This window comes from Erythrolamprus reginae, chromosome 13 (assembly GCF_031021105.1).
Source record: "Erythrolamprus reginae isolate rEryReg1 chromosome 13, rEryReg1.hap1, whole genome shotgun sequence".
Taxonomy (NCBI): Eukaryota; Metazoa; Chordata; class Lepidosauria; order Squamata; family Dipsadidae; genus Erythrolamprus; species Erythrolamprus reginae.
In genome coordinates, this window is record NC_091962.1 from 7,373,279 (window position 1) to 7,400,849 (window position 27,571).

The 27,571-nt window shown below is 42.7% G+C and overlaps 1 protein-coding gene across 1 annotated transcript in view; it reads right to left on the reverse strand.

Moving 5' to 3' along the window:
- POLA2 (DNA polymerase alpha 2, accessory subunit) overlaps positions 1–27,571 on the reverse strand; it is a 53,732-nt gene that overhangs the window by 14,215 nt on the left and 11,946 nt on the right. Inside the window, exons 6-14 of the mRNA XM_070766523.1 lie at positions 26,544–26,725; positions 24,045–24,133; positions 23,088–23,243; positions 20,976–21,038; positions 20,222–20,264; positions 12,173–12,297; positions 9,677–9,715; positions 5,314–5,387; positions 3,433–3,538 (exon numbers count right to left, since the gene is read on the reverse strand). Of these exons, the coding sequence (XP_070622624.1) occupies positions 3,433–3,538; positions 5,314–5,387; positions 9,677–9,715; positions 12,173–12,297; positions 20,222–20,264; positions 20,976–21,038; positions 23,088–23,243; positions 24,045–24,133; positions 26,544–26,725 (877 nt within the window). The remainder of the gene's footprint in view (positions 1–3,432; positions 3,539–5,313; positions 5,388–9,676; positions 9,716–12,172; positions 12,298–20,221; positions 20,265–20,975; positions 21,039–23,087; positions 23,244–24,044; positions 24,134–26,543; positions 26,726–27,571) is intronic.

A 27,571-nucleotide genomic window follows, 5' to 3' on the forward strand; every position in this document is an offset into this window, starting at 1 on the left:
AACTAAACAATGCCACTTGGAGGGACCCAGGGGAAGAGCCTTCTCTGTGGCGGCCCCGACCCTCTGGAACCAACTCCCCCCCCCGAGATCAGAATTGCCCCCACCCTCCTTGCCTTTCGTAAGCTCCTTAAAACCCACCTCTGCCACCAGGCATGGGGGAATTAAGACTCTTTCTCGCCCTAGGCCGTCACAACTGTATATATGGTCTGCTTGTATGTATGTTTGGTTTTTATATATTAAGGGGTTTTAAATTTGCTTTTAGTGTTGCATTTTATTGTACATTGTTTATGATTGTTGTTAGCCGCCCCGAGTTTTCGGAGAGGGGCGGCATATAAATCGAATAAAACTTGAAACTTGAACTATTTGAGAAGCCTAAGGAAAGGTCTTCAAACATGGCAACTTTTAAAGACTTGTGGGACTTCAACTCCCAGAATTCCACAGCCTGGCAATATATTCCCCCACCCCACCTCTCCAGGCAAAATCCAGGGAAAATGAACAGCTCCAAACTCCAGAACTATCTGATGGCTGGCTCTTACAGCTTTCCTAGGGAGTCCATTTTCAAGTGAAGTATCCTTGCCACCCCACCCCGAAAAAGAAAATTTCAAGCATCTTTTTTGCAAAAAGAAAAAAATCGTGGCCGTGTCCAACCCAGGATCAAAATGTAGGATACAAGGGAGAGGCAAAGCAAGGAGAGAGGAAGAGTTTGTGAAAAATAAGTTAAAACAAAATAATAAAACAAAATAACATTAAATAAAAATGAAATAAAATAACGTTAAATAACTTTAACTAAAACGAAATAAAATAACATTAAATAACTTATAATGTTTAAATAACTTTAATATTACTTAAAGTTATTTAAATAACTTTAAATAATATTAAATAAAACAAAATTAAAGAAGATAAGACCAAATAAAATGCAACTCAGCAAGCACAAAAGAAGCGAACGTAAGATTTCTCAAAACTTGAAGGCGGGAGTAAAAAAAACCCTGCACGATAATTTCCTTCCTTCCAAAACCTTACGCTTTGCACTGAGTCACTCTGTTGTCTTGGGCCTTTCCTGGAAAAAAAACATCTTCAATTTCTCATCCGAAGGACAGGAAATTCCTAGCTTTTCTTCAGAGAGAGAAAAAAAAACCCTTTCTTTTTTTTTACAAGTCAAAGCCAAAAAAAAAGTAAGCACTATCGCCCCCTGATGGTGGCTGAACCATCTCTGAAAGAGCTGGAGAAAGATGAAGCGCCTGTTGGGAATACGGCTGCACCTCTACCTACAAACACCTCTACCTAGGAACTTTTCTAGATCAGAACCGGGTGTTCAATATTTTTTTTGCCTCTTCTCAACAACCATTTTCCACTTACAAACCCGAGCCTCCGAAACTGAAACCGGAAAAGGCCTCCGTGGGGCCTCTCTAGGAATCTCCTGGGAGGAAACAGGGCTGGGAAAGGCGGGGGAAGCCTCCGTGGGGCCTCTCTAGGAATCTCCTGGGAGGAAATGGGCTGGAAAAGGTGGGGTCTGTGGGGCCTCTTTAGGAGTCTACGGAGAGGGGTGGCATACAAATCTAATAAATAATAATAATAATAATAATAATAATAATAATAATAATCATCATCATCATCATCATCATCTCCTGGGAGGAAATAGGGCTGAAAAAGGCGGGGGAAGCCTCCATGGAGCTTCTCTAGAAATCTCCTGGGAGGAAACAGGACTGGGAAAGATGGGGAGAAGCCTCCGTGAGGCCTCTCTAGGAATCTCCTGGGAGGAAACAGGGCTGGGAAAGGCAGGGAGAAGCATCCGTGGAGCTTTTCTAGAAATCTCCTGGGAGGAAACAGGACTGAAAAAGGCGGGGGAAGCCTCCGTGGGGCCTCTCTAGGAATCTCCTGGGAGGAAACAGGGCTGGGAAAGGCAGGGAGAAGCATCCGAGGAGCTTCTCTAGAAATCTCCTGGGAGGAAACAGGACTGGGAAAGATGGGGAGAAGCCTCCGTGAGGCCTCTCTAGGAATCTCCTGGGAGGAAACAGGGCTGGGAAAGGCAGGGAGAAGCATCCGTGGAGCTTTTCTAGAAATCTCCTGGGAGGAAACAGGACTGAAAAAGGCGGGGGAAGCCTCCGTGGGGCCTCTCTAGGAATCTCCTGGGAGGAAATAGGGCTGGGAAAGGCAGGGAGAAGCCTCCGTGGAGCTTCTCTAGAAATCTCCTGGGAGGAAACAGGGCTGGGAAAGGTGGGGAGAAGCCTCCGTGGGGCCTCTCTAAAAATCTCCTGGGAGGAAACAGGGCCGGAACAAGTGGGGAGCGGCCTCTGTGAGGCCTGTCTAGGAATCTCCTGGGAGGAAACAGGGCTGGAAAAGGCGTGGGAAGCCTCCGTGGGGCCTCTCTAGGAATCTCCTGGGAGGAAACAGGGCCTCCACTGTGGTTTCCCCAATCGCACGCCTTATTTGCTTTTACATTGATTCCTAAGGGAAAAATTGCTTCTTCTTACAATTTTTTCTACTTAAGAACTTGGTCACGGAAGGAATTAAGTTCGTAAGTAGAGGTGCCACTGTACCTGGAATCCCCATTTTGGGTGTGGGGAAAGCCAACAGCTGCAAATCCAGCGTTTAAAATTTGCCTTTCGATCTAGATTTCAGCCTGGTCTGAATGAATCTTTTGTAATGAGAAGAAGAGCCACTGAGATGATTATTAGGGGAAGTGGAGCTTGTCTGAAAGGTGTTGAAATTACCTAGAAACATAGAAGACAGACGGCAGAAAAAGACCTCATGGTCCATCTAGTCTGCCCTTATACTATTTCCTGTGTTTTATCTTAGGATGGATCTATGTTTATCCCAGGCATGTTTACATTCAGTTACTGTGGATTTACCTACCACGTCTTTTTGTAGGTGAGGTCTCCAGAACTGAACACAGTATTCCAAATGTGGTCTCACCAGCGCTCTATATAAGGGGATCACAATCTCCCTCTTCCTGCTTGTTATACCTCTAGCTATGCAGCCAAGCATCCTACTTGCTTTTCCTACTGCCCGACCACACTGCTCACCCATTTTGAGACTATCAGAAATCACTACCCCTAAATCCTTCCCTTCTGAAGTTTTTGCTAACACAGAACTGCCAATGTTTAATTAATTGGATTGTATTGGATTGTTTTTCACTTGTTGTGAGCCGCCCCGAGTCTTCGGAGAGGGGCGGCATACAAATCCAAATAATAAATAAAATAAATAAAATGCAATACTCAGATTGAGGATTCTTTTTCCCCAAGTGCATTATTTTACATTTGGAAACATTAAATTGCAGTTTCCATTGCTTTGACCATTTATCTAGTAAAGCTAAATCATTTACCATATTACAGAGCCCTCTAGGAATATCAACCCTATTGCACACTTTAGAGTCATTGGCAAATAGGCAAACCTTCCCGACCAAACCCTCCACTATGTCACTCACAAACATACCTGTCGGTCCTCTTTGGCCAGTTCGCAGACAAAAGGTGGTTGGGGATAAATAGGCACGTGGTGGACGTCCCTCAATGACGGCACAACCACAAGGTGGGATCTGGCACTGTGCAGGATGAACGAGAGGCACAAGCTTGTGAGAACCAGCTGCACGTGACAACTGCGGCAAGATTAACATTTGCACAATATTGGAAAAAACGAAAAATGTGCCGACAGAGGGAGATATAATAGAGGAAATATTAGCATGTGCAGAAATGGGACAATAACAGTGGAAATAAAATTAATTTAGAGGAGTCGGAATATTATAATTGTTGAGGCTTGTTCTACTGCTGGCTGTTAAAAAAGGACAAAGTAATAAATCTATAGCTAGTCATAACAATAGGAATAAGAACGGAAAAGTTAAAAAAAAAGAGAGAGAGATACTTATTGGTGATAAATGGGCTGATGGGAAAATAGATACAGGATTAGATAAAAACTTAGAAACATAGAAGTCTGACGGCAGAAAAAGACCTCATGGTCCATCTAGTCTGCCCTTATACTATTTTCTATATTTTATCTTACAATGGATATATGTTTATCCCAGGCATGTTTAAATTCAGTTACTGTGGATTTATCTACCACGTCTGCTGGAAGTTTGTTCCAAGGATCTACTACTCTTTCAATAAAATAATATTTTCTCATGTTGCTTTTGATCTTTCCCCCAACTAACTTCAGATTGTGTCCCCTTGTTCTTGTGTTCACTTTCCTATTAGAAACACTTCCCTCCTGGACCTTATTTAACCCTTTAATATATTTAAATGTTTCGATCCTGTCCCCCCTTTTCCTTCTGTCCTCCAGACTATACAGATTGAGTTCATGAAGTCTGTCTTGATACGTTTTATGCTTAACACCTTCCACCATTCTTGTAGCCCATCTTTGGACCCGTTCAATTTTGTCAATATCTTTTTGTAGGTGAGGTCTCCAGAACTGAACACAGGATTCCAAATATGGTCTCACCACTGCTCTATATAGCGGGATCATAATCTCCCTCTTCCTGCTTGTTATACCTCTAACTATATAAGAGCATTAAATTGAGAGAGATATAAAATAAGATTAAGGTATATGACTGGTTTATAATAAATATGTAAAAATAGTTGCGTAATAGATTATGAGCACAATAAGAATTGTAACATAGATTTGCCACACAAATAATGTCGTGTTTTTAAATGTCTTTGTTTTCTGTGTCATGTGTATATATGTTTATAAATAAAACTTTATTTTAATTTTTTTTTTTAAAAGGAGCTTGTGAGAATCAGGAATGCAGGCGAAGTCCTTGCTTAACGACCAACGGGATCTCAAGAACTACCAGTAATCCAGGTGGCTACACCTACTTGTGGTCACATGATCACATTTTCGGGGTGGGGTGGGGTTTGCTCGGTAATTGACTTATATTTACGGCTGTTTGCAGCATCGGTGGTCACGTGGATAGTAATTTTTGCTGGTTTCTGGTAGTTTATTTTGAGTTTTCCAGCCAAAAATGCGACCCTTTTCACTTAATGGGAGGGGCCATTCATCGTCCACCTGCGGCCTAACTCCCAAGTCGACCCTTGTTCCTCAGCTGTTTCCTTTGCCCAGCAACTCTGCGCATACGCTAACTGAGAACAGGCTCCAGTTGTTCCTCTGCCTCGCTGATGTCTAATTCTAAAGGCAGCTGATAACTGCTAGATAGCCCTGGCGCTCTCTCTGCCTCGGATGCAGAGCATGCATCCAAGCCTTCCCCAGACCTCCAGGACTGGCTCATGTCCCTCCCCAACCTCCTCGCTGTCCGAATTTGGTGCCGGCTCCGCTGGCTATTGGCAGGACACAATAACACAGATTATCTGAACAGAACAGTCTTCTCACCTCCTTGTGCCTTCAATGATGGTCTTCAAACACCTCTTGAAGACCTCGTCGTACAACATGATCAGCTGCCCTTCCTAGAAATGAATCAATTTAGTTGGCTGACCAAGAATAGGACCTCCGATTTCCCCCTGCCCGCCCCCCAATTTAAATCAAGAGTGTTCAGAAGTTTTGATTTAAATTCTGCCAAGCTTCAATCACTCTCTCTCTTTCAATTTAATCCTCTCCAGATTTGGGGTACTAGAATAGAATAGAATAGAATTTTTATTGGCCAAGTGTGATTGGACACACAAGGAATTTGTCTTGGTGCATATGCTCTTAACGTACATAAAATAAAATATACATTTGTCAAGAATCATGTGGTACAACACATAGTGATTGTCATAGGGGTCAAATAAGCAATGAAGAAGCAATATTAATAAAAATCTTAGGATATAAGCAACAAGTTACAGTCATACAATCAACATGGGAGGAAATGGGTGATAGGAATGATGAGAAAAACTAGTAGAATAGAAGTGCAGATTTAGTAGAAAGTCTGACAGTGTTGAGGGAATTATTTGTTTAGTAGAGTGATGGCGTTCGGAGAAAAACTGTTCTTGTGTCTAGTTGTCTTGGTGTGCAGTGCTCTGTAGCAACATTTTGAGGGTAGGAGTTGAAACAATTTGTGTCCAGGATGTGAGGGGTCAGTAAATATTTTACCCACCCTCTTTTTGACTCGTGCAGTATACAGGTCCTCAATGGAAGGCAGATTGGCAGCAATTGTTTTTTCTGCAATTCTGATTATCCTCTGAAGTCTGTGTCGGTCCTGTTGGGTTGCAGCACCAAACCAGACAGTTATAGAGGTGCAGATGACAGACTCAATGATTCCTCTGTAGAACTGAATCAGCAGCTGCTTGGGCAGTTTGAGCTTCCTGAGCTGGCGCAGAAAGAACATTCTTTGTTGTGCTTTTTTGATGATGTTTTTGATGTTAGGTGACCATTTTAGGTCTTGAGATATGATAGAACCTAGAAATTTGAAGGTCTCTACTGTTGATACTGTGTTGTCTAGTATTGTGAGAGGTGGAAGGGTGGAAGGGTTTCTCTTAAAGTCTACCACCATTTCTACGGTTTTGAGTGTGTTCAGTTCTACATTGTTCTGGTCACACCACAAGGATAGTTGTTCAACTTCCCGTCTGTATGCAGATTCATCATTGTCTCGAATGAGTCCGATCACCATCAAGCGCAAAAATTGGTTGAATGGCCCTTTTTATTTCAGCCTCTGACATTGAATGAATGATTGGTATGAGAGATTGATGTATAAGATGTGCTGGTTGAGTAAATTATTTTTAAGTTCGGGTTGTTTTAGATTAATTCTGATTTCTGTGTTAAACAGTAGAGGCCTTCAAATTTCTAGGTTCTATCGTATCTCAAGACCTAAAATGGTCACCCAACATCAAAAACATCATCAAAAAAGCACAACAAAGAATGTTCTTTCTGCGCCCGCTCGGGAAGCTCAAACTGCCCAAGGAGCTGCTGATCCAGTTCTACAGAGGAATCATTGAGTCTGTCATCTGCACCTCTATAACTGTCTGGTTTGGTTCTGCAACCCAACAGGACCGACACAGACTTCAGAGGAGAATCAGAACTGCAGAAAAAACAATGGCTGCCAACCTGCCTTCCGTTGAGGACCTGTAGACTGCACGAGTCAAAAAGAGGGCGGTGAAAATATTTACTGACCCCTCACATCCTGGACACAAACTGTTTCAACTCCTACCCTCAAAATGTCACTATAGAGCACTGCACACCAAGACAACTAGATACAAGAACAGTTTTTCCCCGAACGCCATCACTCTGCTAAACAAATAATTCCCTCAACACTGTCAGACTTTCTATTAAATCTGCACTTCTATTCTACTAGTTTTTCTCATCATTCCTACCATCCTTTTCCTCCCACTTAGGACTGTATGACTGTAACTTGTTGCTTGTCTCCTGAGATTTTTATTAATATTGATTGTTTCATTGCTTATTTGACCCCTACGACAATCATTAAGTGTTGTACCACATACATTGACAAATGTCTCTTTTTCTTTTATGTACGCTGAGAGCATCTGCACCAAGACAAATTCCTTGTGTGTCCAATCAAACTTGGCCAATAAAATTCTATTCTATTCTATTCTATTTGGACCGGGACTCATTGCTCACAGTCACTCATGCCCTCATCACCTCGAGGTTCGACTACTGTAATGCTCTCTACATGGGGCTACCTTTGAAAAGTGTTCGGAAACTTCAGATCGTGCAGAATGCAGCTGCGAGAGCAGTCATGGGCTTACCTAGGTATGCCCATGTTTCACCAACACTCCGCAGTCTGCATTGGTTGCCGATCAATTTCCGGTCACAATTCAAAGTGTTGGTTATGACCTTTAAAGCCCTTCCTGGCACTGGACCAGAATATCTCCGAGACCGCCTGCTGCCGCACGAAGCCCAGCGACCAATTAGGTCCCACAGAGTGGCCCTTCTCCGGGTCCCGTCAACTAAACAATGTCGGTTGGCGGGCCCCGGGGGAAGAGCCTTCTCTGTGGCGGCCCCGACCCTCTGGAACCAACTCCCCCCGGAGATTAGAACTGCCCCTACTCTTCTTGCCTTTCGTAAGCTCCTTAAGACCCACCTTTGTCGTCAGGCATGGGGGAACTGAGACATCTCCCCCGGGCATATACAATTTATGAATGGTATGTCTGTCTGTATGTTTGTTTAGAAAATGGGGTTTTAAAAATATTTTTAAACTGTAATTTAGATTTGATGTAAACGGTTTCACTTTGTTGTGAACCGCCCCGAGTCTGCGGAGAGGGGCGGCATACAAATCTAAATAAATAAATAAATAAATAAATAAATAAATAAATAAATAAATAAATAAATAAATAAATAAATAAATAAATACATAAATAAATACATAAATAAATAAATAAATATGTTGTTCATGCTGCAAACTGCCTGAATCTCGGGAGAAGGGCGGCCTAGAAATCGAATGAATGAATAAATAAATAAACAAGCAAACAAATAAATAAATAACTTTTGACTAGCTGGGGGGGCAGCACATCTGGACAGTTTCCCTGTTGGGAGGGAAAAAAAACAATCGTGTTTTTGCTTTTTTTAAAAAAATTCTGTCTGCCAAGATAAACAGTTTGTTGATATTTGATTTGGCTTACTAAAGGCAACTGCAGAATTTGCCCAAAGTTGTTTCTCTTATTGTACTGTTCTCAAGTGAAAAATAAAAGTCGGGGGGGCAGGAGGGAGATCTTGCGAAGTTTTAGGGAGCCGGTGTCCTGATTTGGACTCCCAAACCCAACTTCTGAATTCACATAGGGGATAAATTGCTTGTGAAGCCACCAAGGTTTAATATCCGTGTCTCTTTTCCACTCATAGAAACATAGAAGATTGACGACAGAAAAAGACCTCCTGGTCCATCTAGTCTGCCCTTATACTATTTTCCTGTATTTTATCTCAGGATGGATCTATGTTTATCCCAGGAATGTTTGAACCCAGTTACTGTGGATTTACCAATCACGTCTGCTGGAAGTTTGTTCCAAGCATCTACTACTCTTTCGGTCAAATATTTTCTCACGTTGCTTCTGATCTTTCCCCCCAACTAACCTCAGATTGTGCCCCCTTGTTCTTGTGTTCACTTTCCTATTAAAAACATTTCCCTCCTGTATCTTATTTAACCCTTTAATAATAATAATAATAATAATAATAATTATTATTATTATTATTATTATTATTATTTATTAGATTTGTATGCCGCCCCTCTCCGAAGACTCGGGGCGGCTCACAACAATAATAAAAAGCAAATCTAATATTAAAAAAGAGGCACATAAAACCCTATCATATTTAAAAACAAAACAACACATACATACCAAACATAAAATATAAAGAGCCTGGGGGGATAGATGTCAAAATTCCCCCATGCCTGGCGGCATAGATGGGTCTTGAGTAGTTTACGAAAGACAAGGAGGGTGGGGGCAGTTCTAATCTCCGGGGGGAGTTGATTCCAGAGGGCCGGGGCCACCACAGAGAAGACTCTTCCCCTGGGGCCCGCCAAACGACATTGTTTAGTCGACGGGACCCGGAGAAGGACAACTCTGTGGGACCTTATCGGTCGCTGGGATTCATGCGGTAGCAGGCGGTTCCGGAGGTACTCTGGTCCAATGCCATGTAGGGCTTTAAAGGTCATAACCAACACTTTGAATTTTGACTGGAAATTGATCGGCAGCCCTATATTTAAATGTTTCGATCATGTCCCCCCCTTTCCCTTCTGTCCTCCAGACTATACAGATTGAGTTCATGAAGTCTTTCCTGGTACGTTTTATGCTTAAGACCTTCCACCACTCACCTCAACTTGTTTGTGCTTTGAATCAACGAAGGGGCCGAGCTGCAAACAACGAAAGGAAAGCCATGGTTAGAAACATAGAAGACTGACGGCAGAAAAAGACCTCATGGTCCATCTAGTCTGCCCTTATACTATTTCCTGTGTTTTACCTTAGGATGGATCTATGTTTATCCCAGGCATGTTTACATTCAGTTCCTGTGGATTTATCTACCATGTCTGCTGGAAGTTTGATATTTTCTCATGTTGCTTTTGATCTTTCCCCCAACTAACTTCAGATTGTGTCCCCTTGTTCTTGTGTTCACTTTCCTATTAAAAACACTTCCCTCCTGAACCTTATTTAACCCTTTAACATATTTAAATGTTTCGATCGTGTCCCCCCCTTTCCCTTCTGTCCTCCAGACTCTACAGATGGAGTCCATGAAGTCTTTCCTGATACGTTTTATGCTTAAGACCTTCCACCATTCTTGTAGCCCGTCTTTGGACCTGTTCAATTTTGTCAATCTCTTTTTGTAGGTGAGGTCTCCAGAACTGAACACAGTATTCCAAATGTGGTCTCACCAGCGCTCTATATAAGGGGATAACAATCTCCCTCTTCCTGCTTGTTATACCTCTGGCTATGCAGCCAAGCATCCTACTGGCTTGCCCGACCACACTGCTCACCCATTTTGAGACTGTCAGAAATCACTACCCCTAAATCCTTCTCTTCTGAAGTTTTTGCTAACACAGAACTACCAATACAATACTCGGATTGAGGATTCCTTTTCCCCAAGTGCATTATTTTACATTTGGAAACATTAAACGGCAGTTTCCATTGCTTTGACCCTTTATCTAGTAAAGCTAAATCATTTACCATATTACAGACCCCTCCAGGAATATCAACCTTATTGCACAGTTTATGGTTAATGGGGATGGACAGAGAAGGGGAAACGCACCCCAAATCTTAATTAACGTTGGCCGCCATTTCCGAAAAAATCAAGTAAGCAGGAAAGAAAAGAGGAAAGAATTAAACCCTAGCGGGAAGATTTTGCAAAGCATAAATACCAGACAAATGTGATGAAAACTTTCCTGAATCCAAAGGTCTAAGATTTGTGATGACTCTCAACTACAAATCCCAGCATCTTTAACTCCCAATAGTGGTGATGGGGCCCGCCTGGATTGCAGATTTATCAATACATCTCATCCTCAACAAATGACAAAGTAGATTTGAACCATTATAAAATTTGGGGAACGTTTTATGAATGGATGGAAATTAAAAGGCGATCAGAAAACACCCTCCCCCAACCGTCATAAATATAAGTCGGGGCCACGCATCTGAATTTTGATTCCCCTGGGTTCTGCAGTGGTCGCAAGTGTGAGAAATGACCATAAGTCGCTTCTGTCAGTATAATGTCGTAACTTCGAACATTCACTAAATGAACTGTTGTAATTCGAGGACTCAATGTGTTGTGGTTAGCTCTGGCCCAGCTCCTGCCCCAAGGAAGGTGCAGGTGGATGTGGGGGAGACATCCACATGCCGCAGGCCTGTTTTGCTCTCGATGGAATCTGCCAACAAAGCCTCCTCTGACCAAGGAAGCGTGAGTGACAGGGAAGAGGGGAGTTTGGCAGACAGCCGAGAAGGAGGAGATCAATCATCTGTATCATCCTTGGATTCTGAACAAGAATGAATGACACATCCACGCATGCGTAGAGTGATGCATAGGAGACAACAACTGAAGGATTATTACAAGAGAAAATGAGGCCACCTGTGGTTGGGTGGGGCTGCTGTAATTAGTGCTACAGATAAAAGTGCAACCTGGTGTTTTAGCCTCCTGGCAGTTTATCTGATTCATTGTTTCGTCAAGATCGTGGTTTTTGTGCTGTTCAAGATTGTGTGTGGGGACTCTCTGGACTTTAGAATTGGACTCAATCTCCCAGTTATTGGGTGAGCAATTGGACTGCATTTAACCTGTGCCTTGTGTGTACCAGAAAATCCCTTTGACGTTTAAAAAGGGAGCTGTTTCTGTTTTTCTGTTTATAAAAACTTTTGGGTTTTCCTTTTATCGTGTGGTGTGTGTCTTCCTGGACTAATTACCCTGTAATTACGGGCGGTTGAAACACGCCGGCAGAACACCATGTATGTTCTTTTCTTTTTTTTTTACATGGATAAACCAAACAACCAATAAACAAACGCTGCAATAAGTATAACATAACAATAAAATAAAATAATAAAAAAAAACGACAAAACATATAAGTACAACATTTGGGGAACAAAGGTTTCCCCACTTCTTTTTTTTTTTGAATGTCCGATCAGAGAATTTCCCCTTGTCACTAGATGTTCTTTCATTTGACGTGTTGCTTTGCTTGAGTTTTAATTATTTTCCCATTGTTCTTTTTTTTAACCAATCGTAAAACTTTCCCCATATCTTATAATACTCCGTATCGTCTTTTCCCTCTAATTTTTTAGGACTCCATGTATGTTGTAAAGAACAAAGTTTAGAATTTCAGAAGGGCCTCCATTACCAAAATGCAAACATCTGGCTTGTCTTTATTGATGGTTTCAATCAGGTCCACCATGGGCTCGTAGGCGATGCTGTCCGATGTGGTATAGGGCCCACAGGCAACCAAGACCAGCCGAGGTTCCGGATCTGGAAAGATTACAAACTGGTTTCATTTTTATTTTCCAACAAGACAGGTTCTGGCCCAGAGAAACCCCTGGGAGTGATTTGTCTGCATTGTCATCAAAGGATTAATTAATGACAGTAATAACGGTCCATGACAGAATGTGCAGACCTTCAAGCTGCTTAGATATTTGCAATTTTAATATGTTTGTGAGTGACATAGGGGAAGGTTTGGTAGGGAAGGTTTGCCTATTTGTCGATGACTCTAAAGTGTGCAATAGGGTTGATATTCCTGGAGGGGTCTGTAATATGGCAAATGATTTAGCTTTACTAGATAAATGGTCAAAGCAATGGAAACTGCAGTTTAATGTTTCCAAATGTAAAATAATGCACTTGGGGAAAAAGAATCCTCAATCTGAGGATTGCATTGGCAGTTCTGTGTTAGCAAAAACTTCAGAAGAGAAGGATTTAGGGGTAGTGATTTCTGACAGTCTCAAAATGGGTGAGCAGTGCGGTCGGGCAGTAGGAAAAGCAAGTAGGATGCTTGGCTGCATAGCTAGAGGTTTAACAAGCAGGAAGAGGGAGATTGTGATCCCCTTATATAGAGCGCGGGTGAGACCACATTTGGAATACTGTGTTCAGTTCTGGAGACCTCACCTACAAAAAAGATATTGACAAAATTGAACGGGTCCAAAGACGGGCTACAAGAATGGTGGAAGGTCTTAAGCATAAAACGCATCAGGAAAGACCATGAACTCAATCTGTATAGTCTGGAGGACAGAAGGAAAAGGGGGGACATGATCGAAACATTTAAATATGTTGAAGGGTTAAATAAGGTTCAGGAGGGAAGTGTTTTTAATAGGACAGTGAACACAAGAACAAGGGGGCACAATCTGAAGTTATTTGATGGAAAGATCAAAAGCAACATGAGGAAATATTATTTTACTGAAAGAGTAGTAGATCCTTGAAACAAACTTCCAGCAGACGTGGTTGGTAAATCCACAGTAACTGAATTTAAACATGCCTGGGATAAACATAGATCCATCGTAAGATAAAATACGTATAAGGGCAGACTAGATGGACCATGTGGTCTTTTTCTGCCGTCAGTCTTCTATGTTTCTATTTTAGAGAAAATATATTTATTTATTATTATTAATAGTTGAGGGCATGCGAGCAAATGTTGCAGGTGGTAATTTTTTAAGGTTTAATGTAAACATGATTACGGTGTTTTTCAGAGTATACGATGCACCTTAGTTTTGGGGGAGGAAAATAGGATCCTTAGTCTGGTCGGCTTCAGCACATTATTTTAATCCCCTGGTTAGGGCTGGAAAAAACATTCTTTGGAGGGAGTAGCAATGAAAGAACTTGCAAGCTAGTAAGAGCTGGGAACATCGTTAGCACCTGGTTAGGGCTGGAAAAAACATTCTTTGGAGGGAGTAGCAATGAAAGAGCTTGCAAGCTAGTAAGAGCTGGGAACATCATTAGCACCTGATTAGGGCTGGAAAAAACTCTCTCTGGAGGGAGTAGCAATGAAAGAACTTGCAAGCTGGTAAGAGCTGGGAACATCGTTAGCACCTGGTTAGGGCTGGAAAAAACATTCTTTGGAGGGAGTAGCAATGAAAGAGCTTGCAAGCTAGTAAGAGCTGGGAACATCATTAGCACCTGGTTAGGGCTGGAAAAAACATTCTTTGGAGGGAGTAGCAATGAAAGAACTTGCAAGCTAGTAAGAGCTGGGAACATCGTTAGCACCTGGTTAGGGCTGGAAAAAACATTCTTTGGAGGGAGTAGCAATGAAAGAGCTTGCAAGCTAGTAAGAGCTGGGAACATCATTAGCACCTGGTTAGGGCTGGAAAAACACTCTCTGGAGGGAGTAGCAATGAAAGAGCTTGCAAGCTAGTAAGAGCTGGGAACATCGTTAGCACCTGGTTAAGGCTGGAAAAAACATTCTTTGGAGGGAGTAGCAATGAAAGAGCTTGCAAGCTAGTAAGAGCTGGGAACATCATTAGCACCTGGTTAGGGCTGGAAAAAACACTATTTGGAGGGAGTAGCAATGAAAGAACTTGCAAGCTGGTAAGAGCTGGGAACATCGTTAGCACCTGGTTAGGGCTGGAAAAAACACTCTTTGGAGGGAGTAGCAATGAAAGAGCTTGCAAGCTAGTAAGAGCTGGGAACATCGTTAGCACATGGTTAAGGCTGGAAAAACATTCTTTGGAGGGAGTAGCAATGAAAGAGCTTGCAAGCTAGTAAGAGCTGGGAACATCGTTAGCACCTGATTAGGGCTGGAAAAAACACTCTTTGGAGGGAGTAGCAATGAAAGAGCTTGCAAGCTAGTAAGAGCTGGGAACATCGTTAGCACCTGGTTAGGGCTGGAAAAAACACTCTTTGGAGGGAGTAGCAATGAAAGAGCTTGCAAGCTAGTAAGAGCTGGGAACATCGTTAGCACCTGGTTAGGGCTGGAAAAAACACTCTTTGGAGGGAGTAGCAATGAAAGAGCTTGCAAGCTGGTAAGAGCTGGGAACATCGTTAGCACCTGGTTAGGGCTGGAAAAAACACTCTTTGGAGGGAGTAGCAATGAAAGAGCTTGCAAGCTAGTAAGAGCTGGGAACATCGTTAGCACCTGGTTAGGGCTGGAAAAAACACTCTTTGGAGGGAGTAGCAATGAAAGAGCTTGCAAGCTAGTAAGAGCTGGGAACATCGTTAGCACCTGGTTAGGGCTGGAAAGAAGCATTCAGAGCAAGTAGAGAATGAAAAAACCCTGCAAAGACAGGGTTGGAAAACATTCTTTGCAAGGAGTAACAATGAAAGAGCTTGCAAGGTAAGAGCTGAGAAGATAGTTAGCACCTATGGTAGTTAGGGCTGGGGAAAAAAGCTTTAATTTTACATTCAGAGTATAAGATGCACCTGAATTTTCAGCCTCTTTTAGGGAAGAAAGCGGTGCATCTTATATTCCGGAAAATACGGTATACAATTTGTTATTATTGATGGCAGTGCAGGCAACCCATTTTACTGTCTATTTCCAATTTTTTAATGAAATAAAAACCATCAATATATTATTAGGATTAAGTTGACGGCAGTGCAGGCAAACCCAAGAACTGTTGTAACTTGTAGATATAAAACTCACTATTATGACAGTACAAGCAAATCACTGCATTATTTATAGTTATGGTAATTTTCACAATAATTGTGCAAATAAACCACTACACTAAGTGTAACTTTTAAATGTTCTAATAATATATTATTACACATATACATTATAGAAACATAGAAGACTGACGGCAGAAAAAGACCTCATGGTGCATCTAGTCTGCCCTTATACTATTTTCTGTATTTTATCTTAGGATGGATATATGTTTATCCCAGGCAGGTTTAAATTCAATTACTGTGGATTTATCTACCAGGTCTGCTGGAAGTTTGTTCCAAGGATCTACTACTCTTTCAGTCAAATAATATTTTCTCACGTTGCTTTTGATCTTTCTCCCAACTAAGTTCAGATTGTGTCCCCTTGTTCTTGTGTTCACTTTCCTATTAAAAACACTTCCCTCCTGAACCTTATTTAACCCTTTGACATATTTAAATGTTTCGGTCATGTCCCCCCTTTTCCTTCTGTCCTCCAGACCAGTGATTTTCAACCTTTTTTGAGCTGCGGCACATTTTTTACATATACAAAATCATGGGGCACATTGAGCGGGGGGGAGTGGGTGGGGGCTAAAAAAAGTTTGGACAAAAAAATTCTCTCTCTCTCTCTTCCTCCCTTTTGCTCTATTTCTCTCCCTCTTTCTTTCTCTTCCTTCCTTCCTCTCTTTTTTGCTCTTTCTATCTCTCCCTCCTTCCCTGCCTCTCTTTCTCTCTCTCTCTCTCTTGCTTTCTTTCTCTCTTGCTTGCTTGCTTTCTCTCTCTCTTTCTCTCTCTCTCTTGCTTTCTTTCTCTCTCTCTCTCTCTTGCTGAGCTTCGCGGCACACCTGACCATGTCTCGCGGCACACTAGTGTGCCACGGCACACTGGTTGAAAAACACTGCTCCAGACTATACAGATGGAGTTCATGAAGTCTTTCCTGATACGTTTTATGCTTAAGACCTTCCACCATTCTTGTAGCCCGTCTTTGGACCCGTTCCATTTCATCCATCTCTTTTTGTAGGTGAGGTCTCCAGAACTGAACACAGTATTCCAAATGTGGTCTCACCAGCGTTCTATATAGCGGGATCATAATCTCCCTCTTTCTGCTTGTTATACCTCTAGCTATGCAGCCAAGCATCCTACTTGCTTTCCCTACCGCCTGACTGCACTGTTCACCCATTTTGAGACTGTCAGAAATCACTACCCCTAAATCCTTTTCTTCTGGAGTTTTTGCTAACACAGAACTGCCAATACAGGGTTGAGGATTCCTTTTCCCCAAGTGCATTATTTTACATTTGGAAACATTAAACTGCAGTTTCCATTGCTTTGACCATTTATCTAGTAAAGCTAAATCATTTACCATATTACAGATGCCTCCAGGAATATCAACCCTATTGCACACTTTAGAGTTTAGAGTTTACTGTTTATTTCCAATTTTTTTATGAAATAAAAACCATCAATATATTATTAGGATTAAGTTGACGGCAGTGCAGGCAAACCCAAGAACTCTTGTAACTTGTAGAGATATAACACTCACTATTATGACAGTACAGTAGAACCTCGACATACGAGCTGCTCTATATACGAGCATTTCGAGATGCGAGCTAGGAGGGGAGAGATATTTTTGTTCTACTTACGAGCCCACATTCGGGGTATGAGCGTTTTTTCCGCCGCCGCCAGGCTCCGCCCAGCTGTCATTTTGTAGAGAAACAAGAAGCGGAGGAAGAGCTGGATGCTGGCGGCGGCAGAGGAAGGCAAATGCGTCTTGGAAGCTGGGAGGGGGGCGGAATATGGGAGGAGAGAGGCAGCCTCCACGCTTTCCTTTCGGAGGAAGAGCTAAGTGGCCAAAGATGTTCCGTCCCCCTCCCAGCTTCCAAGCCGCATTCGCCTTCCTCCGCCGCCGCCAGCCAGAGCGAGCTGTTGGGCTGCGCGTGGCGGGAGAAGCCCGGACAACGCCGGAGCGCTGGGCAGCACTACCGCCGCCGCGGGGAGAGGCGGACATGTGGGCTGGCGGCATTGGGCTTGGTGGAAAGTCCGGGGGCAGCTCCAGCGACTCCCCTCCCGTGGCTGCTCGGTGGAAGGCAGAGGGCGCGAGGAGGAGGAGGGGGGGGCGAAAGCCGACGCAAGGAGAAAGCGGAGGGGTGGGGGTGGCGGGGAGGCATAAGAAGAGAGGAACCCCCCTCCCCGCACTCACATTCTCTGACTAGCTAGAGGCGCGCGCGCGTGTGTCGGTGTGATTGCGACTCCCCTCCCGTGGCTGCTGTTGAGGCGGCAGCGGCGTCCGCCTCCGGCGGGCGGCTCTCTCTCCATTCTTCTCTTTCCCCCTCTCGGGCTCCGAATGCGGCGGCGGGAAGAGGAAACGAGGCAGTCCCGGATCGCTTGCTTCCCCGGCCAGCAAGCCGGCTGCCTGGGAAAGCAGCGCATTTGAAAAACGCTTTCCCAGGCAGCCGGCTTTCTGGCCGGGGAAGCAAGCGATCCGGGACTGCCTCGTTTCCTCTTCCCGCCGCCCGCTGCATTCGGAGCCCGAGAGGGGGAAAGAGAAGAATGGAGAGAGAGCCGCGCGCCAGAGGCGGACGCAGCTGCCGCCTCAACAGCAGCCACGGGAGGGGAGTCGCAATCACACCGACACACGCGCGCGACTCCCCTCCCGTGGCTGCTGTTGAGGCAGCAGCGGCGTCCGCCTCCGGCGCGCGGCTCTCTCTCCATTCTTCTCTTTCCCCCTCTCGGGCTCCGAACGCTCCTGTCCTGGCTAAATCGTGTGGCAGCAAACATGCTTTGGGGGTTTGGCTGGGGGGGAGGGAGTTAGGAAGGTGCTACTTCTCCCCCCCAGCCAAACCCCCAAAGCATGTTTGCTGCCACACGATTTAGCGGCGAAGTAACGTGAAGGATTGGAAAGCTGAAACCGCCCGGTTTCAGCTCCCCAATCCTCCACGTTACTTCGCTCCTGTCCTGGCTAAATCGTGTGGCAGCAAACATGCTTTGGGGGTTTGGCTGGGGGGGAGGGAGTTAGGAAGGTGCTACTTCTCCCCCCCAGCCAAACCCCCAAAGCATGTTTGCTCCCACGGGGAAGGGAAAAGGCGGCGGCTTAAGCCCTTCCCTGTGCTTCGGAAGCCGCTGACGCGCCCCTCTGACGGCGTTCGGCGGCTTCCGAAGCACAGGGAAGGGCATTGAAAAGGCGCGATGCTTTTCCGGGCAGCCGGCTTGCTGGCCGGAGAAGCGAGTGATCTGGGAGTCCAGGAGGGGGAGAGAAAGAGAGAGAGGGGGGAGAGAGAGAAAGAGAGGGATAGAAAGAGAGAGAGAGTGAGAGATGCTCAGTGAGCCTTTCTTTGAAGTTGCCTTTCTTTCTTTCTTTCTCTTTCTCTCTTTTACCTTCCCTTCCTCTATTTCTTCTTTTCTTTCTCCTTCCCACCTTCTTCCCTCCCTCCCTCCCTTCACTCATTCCTCTCTTACTCTCCCCTTTCATAAGTTTCCTTGCTTCCTTCCTCTGTTCCTGTCCCTTCCCCCTTTCTTTCTTTCTTGCTCTTTTTCTTTCTCTCTTTTACCTTCCCTTCCTCTATTTCTTCTTTTCTTTCTCCTTCCCACCTTCTTCCCTCCCTCCCTCCCCTCATTCCTCTCTTACTCTCCCCTTTCATAAGTTTCCTTGCTTCCTTCCTCTGTTCCTGTCCCTTCCCCCTTTCTTTCTTTCTTTCTTTCTCTTTTTCTTTCTCTCTTTTACCTTCCCTTCCTCTATTTCTTCTTTTCTTTCTCCTTCCCACCTTCTACCCTCCCTCCCTCCCTTCACTCATTCCTCTCTTACTCTCCCCTTTCATAAGTTTCCTTGCTTCCTTCCTCTGTTCCTGTCCCTTCCCTCTTTCCTTCCTTCCTTCCCACCCTCCGTCCATTCATTCACCCATTCCTCTCTTGATCGCTTAAAGCCGGTCCCTGGTGCAAAAAGGGTTGGGGACCTCAGTCCTACAGGATTGGGTGGCAGAGAAGTTGAACATATGTAAATTTAAAAGTTTAAGAAAGTTTACAAGTTAAGTGAAAGAAACTTCATTATTCATTTATATGTACATGTACATTTCTTCATTAAAAACATGTCTTTCTGCATAATTTAGACTAACTTTGTGAGTTTTTTGAGGGCTGGAACCAATTAAAATTATTTACATTAATTCCTATGGGGAAAAGTTGTTCGAGATAAGAGCTGCTCGACTTAAGAGCCCAGGTCCGGAACGAATTAAACTCGTATCTCGAGGTACCACTGTACAAGCAAATCACTGCATTATTTATAGTTATGGCAATGTTTACAATAATTGTGCAAATAAACCACTACACTAAGTGTAACTTTTAAATGTTCTAATAATATATTATTACACATATACGTTATATGCAAAGTAATGCATTTGCATGGGGCTATATCATGTATGTTATTATATACATATAATACTACGTATTATAATAATGTATTAATACTATATTACTATGTTATTATGGTTTACAAGAAATTTTTATTGATTAAAAAGGCAACGCAATTTTTGCTTTTCTTCAGTCTTGAAAGACATGGTATCATATTCGCCAGAATACAATAACTGTAAATAGTGCAGGGAAAATTTAAATATACACCTAACTATATATTTACTTAAAAATGGACACAATAATATATAAAACCCATATTAATCATTCTTCCCAGAGGGCTGTCTCAACATACTGTGTGAACGTGGCCAAGTGTGATGGCTCCACGAACCATGTTTAAAACAAACCATGGCTTAATGCAGAGTGTAGACCAATCCAGCAATAAGGCAGAATTGTATTTAAAGTTATGCACTGGTTGAACGAAATTGGCAAGTGGGTACCATACCTGTGGCTGCTTCTGTGGGCTTGTGGAAAGGAAGGGGCACCCCCTGGAAAGAGAAGTATTATTTCTTACATTTATTTATTCACAGGGAAGTCAGTTAAATTCAATTTCTGGCTGGAGTCTGTCACTCCTGCTTAGGAAATAAACAAGCTCAGGAAGTGTCACTTTGTCCCGGAAAATCACATACATGTAGTCCTCCACTTACGACCACAACTGAGCCTGCCATTCTGGTCGTAAAGTGGATCACCAAGCTCTTCATATCATCGGACCAGAATATCTCCGGGACCGCCTTCTGCTGCACGAATCCCAGCCTTCTCCGGGTCCCGTCGACTAAACAATGTCGTTTGGCAGGACCCAGGGGAAGAGCCTTCTCTGTGGTGGCCCCGACCCTCTGGAACCAGCTCCCCCCTAGAGATCAGAATTGCCCCCACCCTCCTCGCCTTTCGTAAGCTCCTTAAAACCCACCTCTGTCGTCAGGCATGGGGGAATTGAGATATTCCTTTCCCCCCCAGGCCTATACAATTTATGCACGGTATGTTTGTGTGCATGTTTGGTTTTTAATAAGGGTTTTTAAATTATTTTAGATATTAGATTTGTCATATGCTGTTTTATTATTGTTGTTAGCCGCCCCGAGTCTACGGAGAGGAGCGGCATACAAATCTAATAAATGAATGAATGAATGAATCTGTACATTAATATGTAGATCCAGTTTGAGGAGTGTGGCAGAGCGGCGATGCTCAGGGAGTTTTTTAATCACCTCATAGAGTTTAGATGCAACCAGCTTCTTCCCGGTGCTGTTCATCCCTTCCATGACCACAACCTGGGAAATTAAAAAATATAACTTCAATTCCCACAATTCCCGAGCCGGCATACTTCAAGATGGGTAGATTTCAAGTTCCAAAATTCCCCAGTCAGTGTGTTTTAAGAGGGGTGGACTTCAACTCCCAGTATTATTATTATTATTATTTATTATTATTATTATTAATTTATTATTATTAATTTATTATTATTATTATTATTATTATTATTATTATTATTATTATTATTATTATATTTGTATGCCACCCCTCTCCGGAGTATCCCCCAGCCAGCATGTTTTAAGAGGGGTGGAATCCACTCCCAGAATCCCCCAGCCTCAAATAATTATTTTGAAAGTAACGTAGAGGAATTAGAAAAATGATTGTAGAACCCAGTTGAGAAAGGGAGGCAGCATTAGATAATTAGGCAACACAGGTTTAGAGGAGTTTAAAATTTAAGAACATGAAGGTTAGAATTGGAGAATATTTGTGTAATGTTTTTTCTTAATTTTTTTTCTCTTTCTTTTTCCTTCTTTTAAAATATTATTTTTCTTTTGCATAACATTTTCACTCTTCTTAGCTTCGTTGTTAGATGGAGTAAATATTGTTGAAATGAATTCAGGATGTTTTTATTTATTTTCAATTTGTAAAGATTTTATAAGTATATGGTTAGGCATTTATGGTATATGCGTTCTTATTTATGTACGTTAAGCATTGATAGGAAATGTGTTTTCATTTATGTATGTTTTTAAGAGGAAGGAAAAAAAATTAGAAAAAGAACCCCATCAATAAAAGAATAATTTACAAAATAAATAAATAAATTCCCCCCCAGCCTCCATGCACGCTTTCTACTTGGGGCTACCTTTGAAAAGTGTTCGGAAACTTCAGATCGTGCAGTACGCAGCCGCGAGAGCCATTGTGGGGCTTCCAAGATTCACCCACGTTTCTACAACACTCCGTGGCTTTTATTGGCTGCCGATCAGTTTCCGGTCACAATTCAAAGTGTTGGTCATGACCTTTAAAGCCCTACATGGCATTGGACCAGAGTACCTCCGGAACCGCCTGCTACCGCATGAATCACAGCGACCGATAAGGTCCCACAGAGTTGGCCTTCTCTGGGTCCCGTCGACTAAACAATGTCGTTTGGCGGGCCCCAGGGGAAGAGCCTTCTCTGTGGTGGCCCCGGCCCTCTGGAATCAACTCCCCCCGAAGATTAGAACTGCCCACACCCTCCCTGTCTTTCGTAAACTACTCAAGACTCACTTATACCACCAGGCATGGGGGAGTTGAGACACCTTTCCCCCAGGCTCTTTTATATTTTGTTTTATGTTTGGTATGAATGTGTTGTTTGGTTTTTTAAAAAAATATGATAGGGTTTAATATGTTTTTTAATATTAGATTTGTTCTACTATAATATTGGTTTTATTATTGTTGTGAGCCGCCCTGAGTCTTCTTCAGAGAGGGGTGGCATACAAATCTAATAAATTATTATTATTAGAAACATAGAAGACTGACGGCAGAAAAAGACCTCATGGTCCATCTAGTCTGCCCTTATACTGTTTTTTGTATTTTATCTTAGGATGGATCTATGTTTATCCCAGGCATGTTTAAATTCAGTTCCTGTGGATTTACCAACCACCTCTGCTGGAAGTTTGTTCCAGGGATCTACTACCCTTTCAGTAAAATAATATTTTCTCACGTCTCCAGAACTGAACACAGTATTCCAAATGGGGTCTCACCAGCATTCTATATAGCGGGAGCATAATCTCCCTCTTCCTGCTTGTTATACCTCTAGCTATGCAGCCAAGCCTCCTACTTGCTTTCCCTACCGCCTGGTAGTTCAATGGTTAATTCATACATTTCTGTGCAATTACATATCTTGGCACCCTCTCTTTCTAATACCTGTTGGTTAAAAAAATCCTAAGAGACCGTTTCCTTGTCATTATTATTATTATTATTATTATTAAGCGCACCCAATCAGAGTGTATCGGCTAAGGAATTCTGGGAGTTGAAGTCCAAACCTGATAAAAGTCACCAAGTTTGGAAAACAAAACCTGATTTAAAGTGCTCACCTGTCCGGGGAACAGAGAATAATCCTTGAGTTCAGAAATGTCGACAGGGATGAAGGCCCCCGACGAATGCTCACGGTCCCCTTCTAGGATGACGGATTGGGAGTTCAGTTTCCCGTTCGAATCGCACCCAACCTGGCCCAAAACCGTCACGGTGTCCTTTCGGCGGGCATTAAAAAAGACGACACCATACAAAGAAAATCTTTATAAAATGCTCTTCCGGTGGCACTACGCGCCAGCGCGCTTAGCCAAAATAAATGTAAATGTAAGTAACAAATGTTGGAAGTGCAAAAAAGAGGTAGGAACATACTATCACATTTGGTGGCAATGTAAGGAAGCAAAAAAATTTGGACCCAAATTCAGACATGGATGGAAGAAATATTGGATTATAAACTTGAGATAAAACCGGAAATGTATTTATTAGGCATAATCAGAGGCAAACATAGTAAAGAAAACTGCTACTTAATAAATCACTTACTCACAGCTGCAAGATTAGCATATGCACAAGTATGGAAACAAGAAAAGACTCCAAACGAAGAAATGGCGATTAAAAAAAATATTAGACTGCGCCAAATTTAGCAAATTAACATACGAGATACAAAAAACCAACAAAATAAGGACTATTACAGAGTGTGGGAGAAAATATACAACTGGGTGGAAGTTAAGAAAAAGGTTTAGCAAATAGAGTTGTAAAAGATAAATCTTGTACTGTATATATATAAATCGTAAATGTTTAATGTCGTTTTGTACGATGTTTAAATGTTTGTATGTTAAATAAAATAAAATAAATAAACAAAAATAAATAAATAAAAAAGACGACAATGCAGTCGGAGAGGTTGCTTGCTTGCTTACTTCTGGAGCCCCACCCCAAAGGGGCCACCGTTTTGAAGCAATGGGGCGCCGCCCCCTCCGTTAGTCCCACTATAAACCAAACCAACTATGTTAGCCGTGTTAACCTACCTGCGCAGGAAGCATCAGGGAGGAAAATTCTTCTATTTTGTAATGGGCCTTGAGAGCCTCGCCCAGCTCTTCGATCTTGTAGGACAGCACTTGTGGGGAAGGAAAATAACAGAAACGTACAATAATAATAACAAAACAATAACAACAACAACAATAATATAAACACCCTGGAAGCATTTTGCATAACCTGCTCATTAAAATATTGGTTCTGTTTTTCCCAGCGAGCATATTAAGACCTGGGTTTTCCATCTAGGGCACCTATCTTTCATCCATCATTTATGTCTACATCAATCTATCCATATATCTATCCATCTGTCTGCCTCCCCATATATATGTGTGTGTGTGGATGTACACACACACACACACACACACACACACACACACACCTCTGTCCATCTATCCATCCATCTTTTCATGTATTTATCCATTCTCCCCTATCTATCCACCCCTCTCTCTATATATCTAGCTATCCATCCATCCATTTATCAATGCATCCATCCATCCCTTCTTTTTATCTATCTTCTGTCAATCATCTACCTACCTATCTACCTACCTATCTCTTCTACCTACCTATTTCTTCTATCTATCTGTCTGTCTATCTCTTCTATCTATCTTCTATCTATCTATCTATCTATCTATCTCTTCTATATATCTCTTCTATCTTTCTATCTCTTCTATCTATCTATCTATCTATCTATCTAATCTATCTATCTATCTATCTATCTCTTCTATCTATCTGTCTGTCTATCCATCTCTCTCTTCTATCTATCTTTCTATCTCTTCTATCTATTTAATCTATCTATCTATCTCTTCTATCTATCTTTCTATCTCTTCTACCTATCTAACTAATCTATCTATCTAATCTATCTATCTATCTATCTATCTATCTATCTATCTATCTATCTATCTATCTATCTATCTATCTCTTCTATCTATCTAATCTAGCTGTCTGTCTGTCTGTCTGTCTATCTCTCTCTTCTATCTATCTATCTATCTATCTATCTATCTATCTATCTTTCTATCTATCTATCTAATGTCATCTATCTATCTTATCTGAGGTGGGGTGGTGAAGTGGTTAGACTGCAGCACTGCAGGCTCCTCCAGCTAACTGCTAGCGGTAGTTCAGCAGTTCAAATCTCACCACCGGCTCCAGGTTGACTCAGCCTTCCATCCTTCCAAGGTGGGTAAAAGGAGGGCCCAGATTTATTTATTTATTTATTCATTCATTCATTCGATTTTTATGCCGCCCTTCTCCTTAGACTCAGGGCGGCTTACAACATGTTAGCCATAGCACTTTTTAACAGAGCTAGGCTATTGCCCCCACAATCCGGGTCCTCATTTGACCGACCTCGGAAGGATGGAAGGCTGAGTCAACCTTGAGCCGGTGATGCGATTTGAACCGCTGACCTGCAGATCTACAGTCAGCTTCAGTGGCCTGCAGTACAGATTGTTGGGGGCAAGAGGCTGGTTCAGTAAACCACTTAGAGAGGGCTGTAAAAGCACCATGAAGCGGTATATAAGTCTAAATGCTATTGCTATTATCTATTTTATTTCTATTTACCTATCTATCTCCTAATATATCGTATCTATGTTTATCCTGTGTGTTTGCCTGTCTATGCTATCCATGTGTCTATCCATCCATCCATCTGTCTCGCTCTCTCCACCCGCCTATCTCTCTCCACCTATCTATCTATCGCCACCTAATGAACTCCATCTGTATAGTCTGGAGGACAGAAGGGAAAAGGGGGGACATGATCGAAACATTTAAATATGTTAAAGGGTTAAATAAGGTTCAGGAGGGAAGTGTTTTTCATAGGAAAGTGAACACAAGAACAAGGGGACACAATCTGAAGTTAGTTGGGGGAAAGATCAAAAGCAACGTGAGGAAATATTATTTCACTGAAAGAGTAGTATATCCTTGGAACAAACTTCCAGCAGACGTGGTTGGTAAGTCCACAGTAACTGAATTTAAACATGCCTGGGATAAACATATATCCATCCTAAGATAAAATACAGGAAATAGTATAAGGGCAGACTAGATGGACCATGAGGTCTTTTTCTGCCGTCAGTCTTCTATGTTTCTATGTAACACAAGAACAAGGGGACACAATCTGAGGTTAGTTGGGGGGGAAATCAAAAGCAACGTGAGAAAATATTATTTGACCGAAAGAGTAGTAGATGCTTGGAACAAACTTCCAGCAGACGTGGTTGGTAAATCCACAGTAACTGAATTTAAACGTGCCTGGGATAAACATAGATCCATCCTAAGATAAAATACAGGAAATAGTATAAGGGCAGACTAGATGGAACCAGGAGGTCAGTCTTCTATGTTTCTATCCATCTCTCTGCCTATCTCCATCCATCCATCCAATTATTAAGGCAAGAACGGACCGTACAGATGTTCAACCAGAGTTAGATGAGCTTCCTGCTCGGTCACACAAGAAGTGGGGCAAACAGGCTCGAAAACATGCTGGTTCTCCCCCCAAACTCCCCACTCACCATCCCGGTTCTCCATCAGATCCTGGAACATGAATTTGAACCCCTTGGTGAGCGCGTGGAGGTCGCTGTACACCTGAACCGAAGGGGCAGACCCAGCGCCTCCACCACCTGGTGCTGATCCAAAAGAGGCCACGACTTCCCCTCGGTTCTTCCGGGTGGCGTATTTTTGAGAAGGGGTCGCACTTCAAGGGAAGGAGAGGGACAAATATTTTAAAGCCCTACATGGCATCAAGTCGAATTATATACGGGACTGTCTCCTCCTGCCGCATGAGCCCCGGCGACTGGCCAGGTCCCAGAGTCGGCCTTCTCCAGGTCCCGTCAACTAGACAATTACGTTTGACGGGGCCTAGGGGAAGAGCCTTCTCTGTGGTGGCTCCGGCCCTCTGGAATCAGCTCCGCATTGCCCCCACCCTCCTCGCCTACCGCAAGAGTCTTAAGACTCATCTATGCTGCCAGGCCTGGGATCATTAGACACTAGCCCCCTGGCCGATGAACGAAACGCATGTCTTTTGCATGAATGGGTATGAATGAATTTTAATAGTATTGGGATTTTTTAGATGAATTAATTTAAATTAATTGGATGTAGCATGTTTATATATACAGTGTTCCCTCGATTTTCGCGGGGGATGCGTTCCGAGACCACCCGCGAAAGTCAAATTTCCGCGAAGTAGAGATGCGGAAGTAAATACACTATTTTTGTCTATGAACAGTATCACAAGCCTTCCCTTAGCACTTTAAACCCCTAAATTACCATTTCCCATTCCCATAGCAACCATTTAGATTATTACTCACCATGTTTATTTATTAAAGTTTATTTTAAAAAATATTTATTAAAGGTGGACGAAAGTTTGGCGATGACATATGATGTCATTGGGTGGGAAAAACCATGGTATAGGGGGAAAAAACAGCAAAGTATTTTTTAATTAATATTTTTGAAAAACCGTGGTATAGCCATTTCGCGAAGTTCGAACCCGCGAAAATCGAGGGACCACTGTATATATATATTGATATGTTGTAAGCCACCGCTT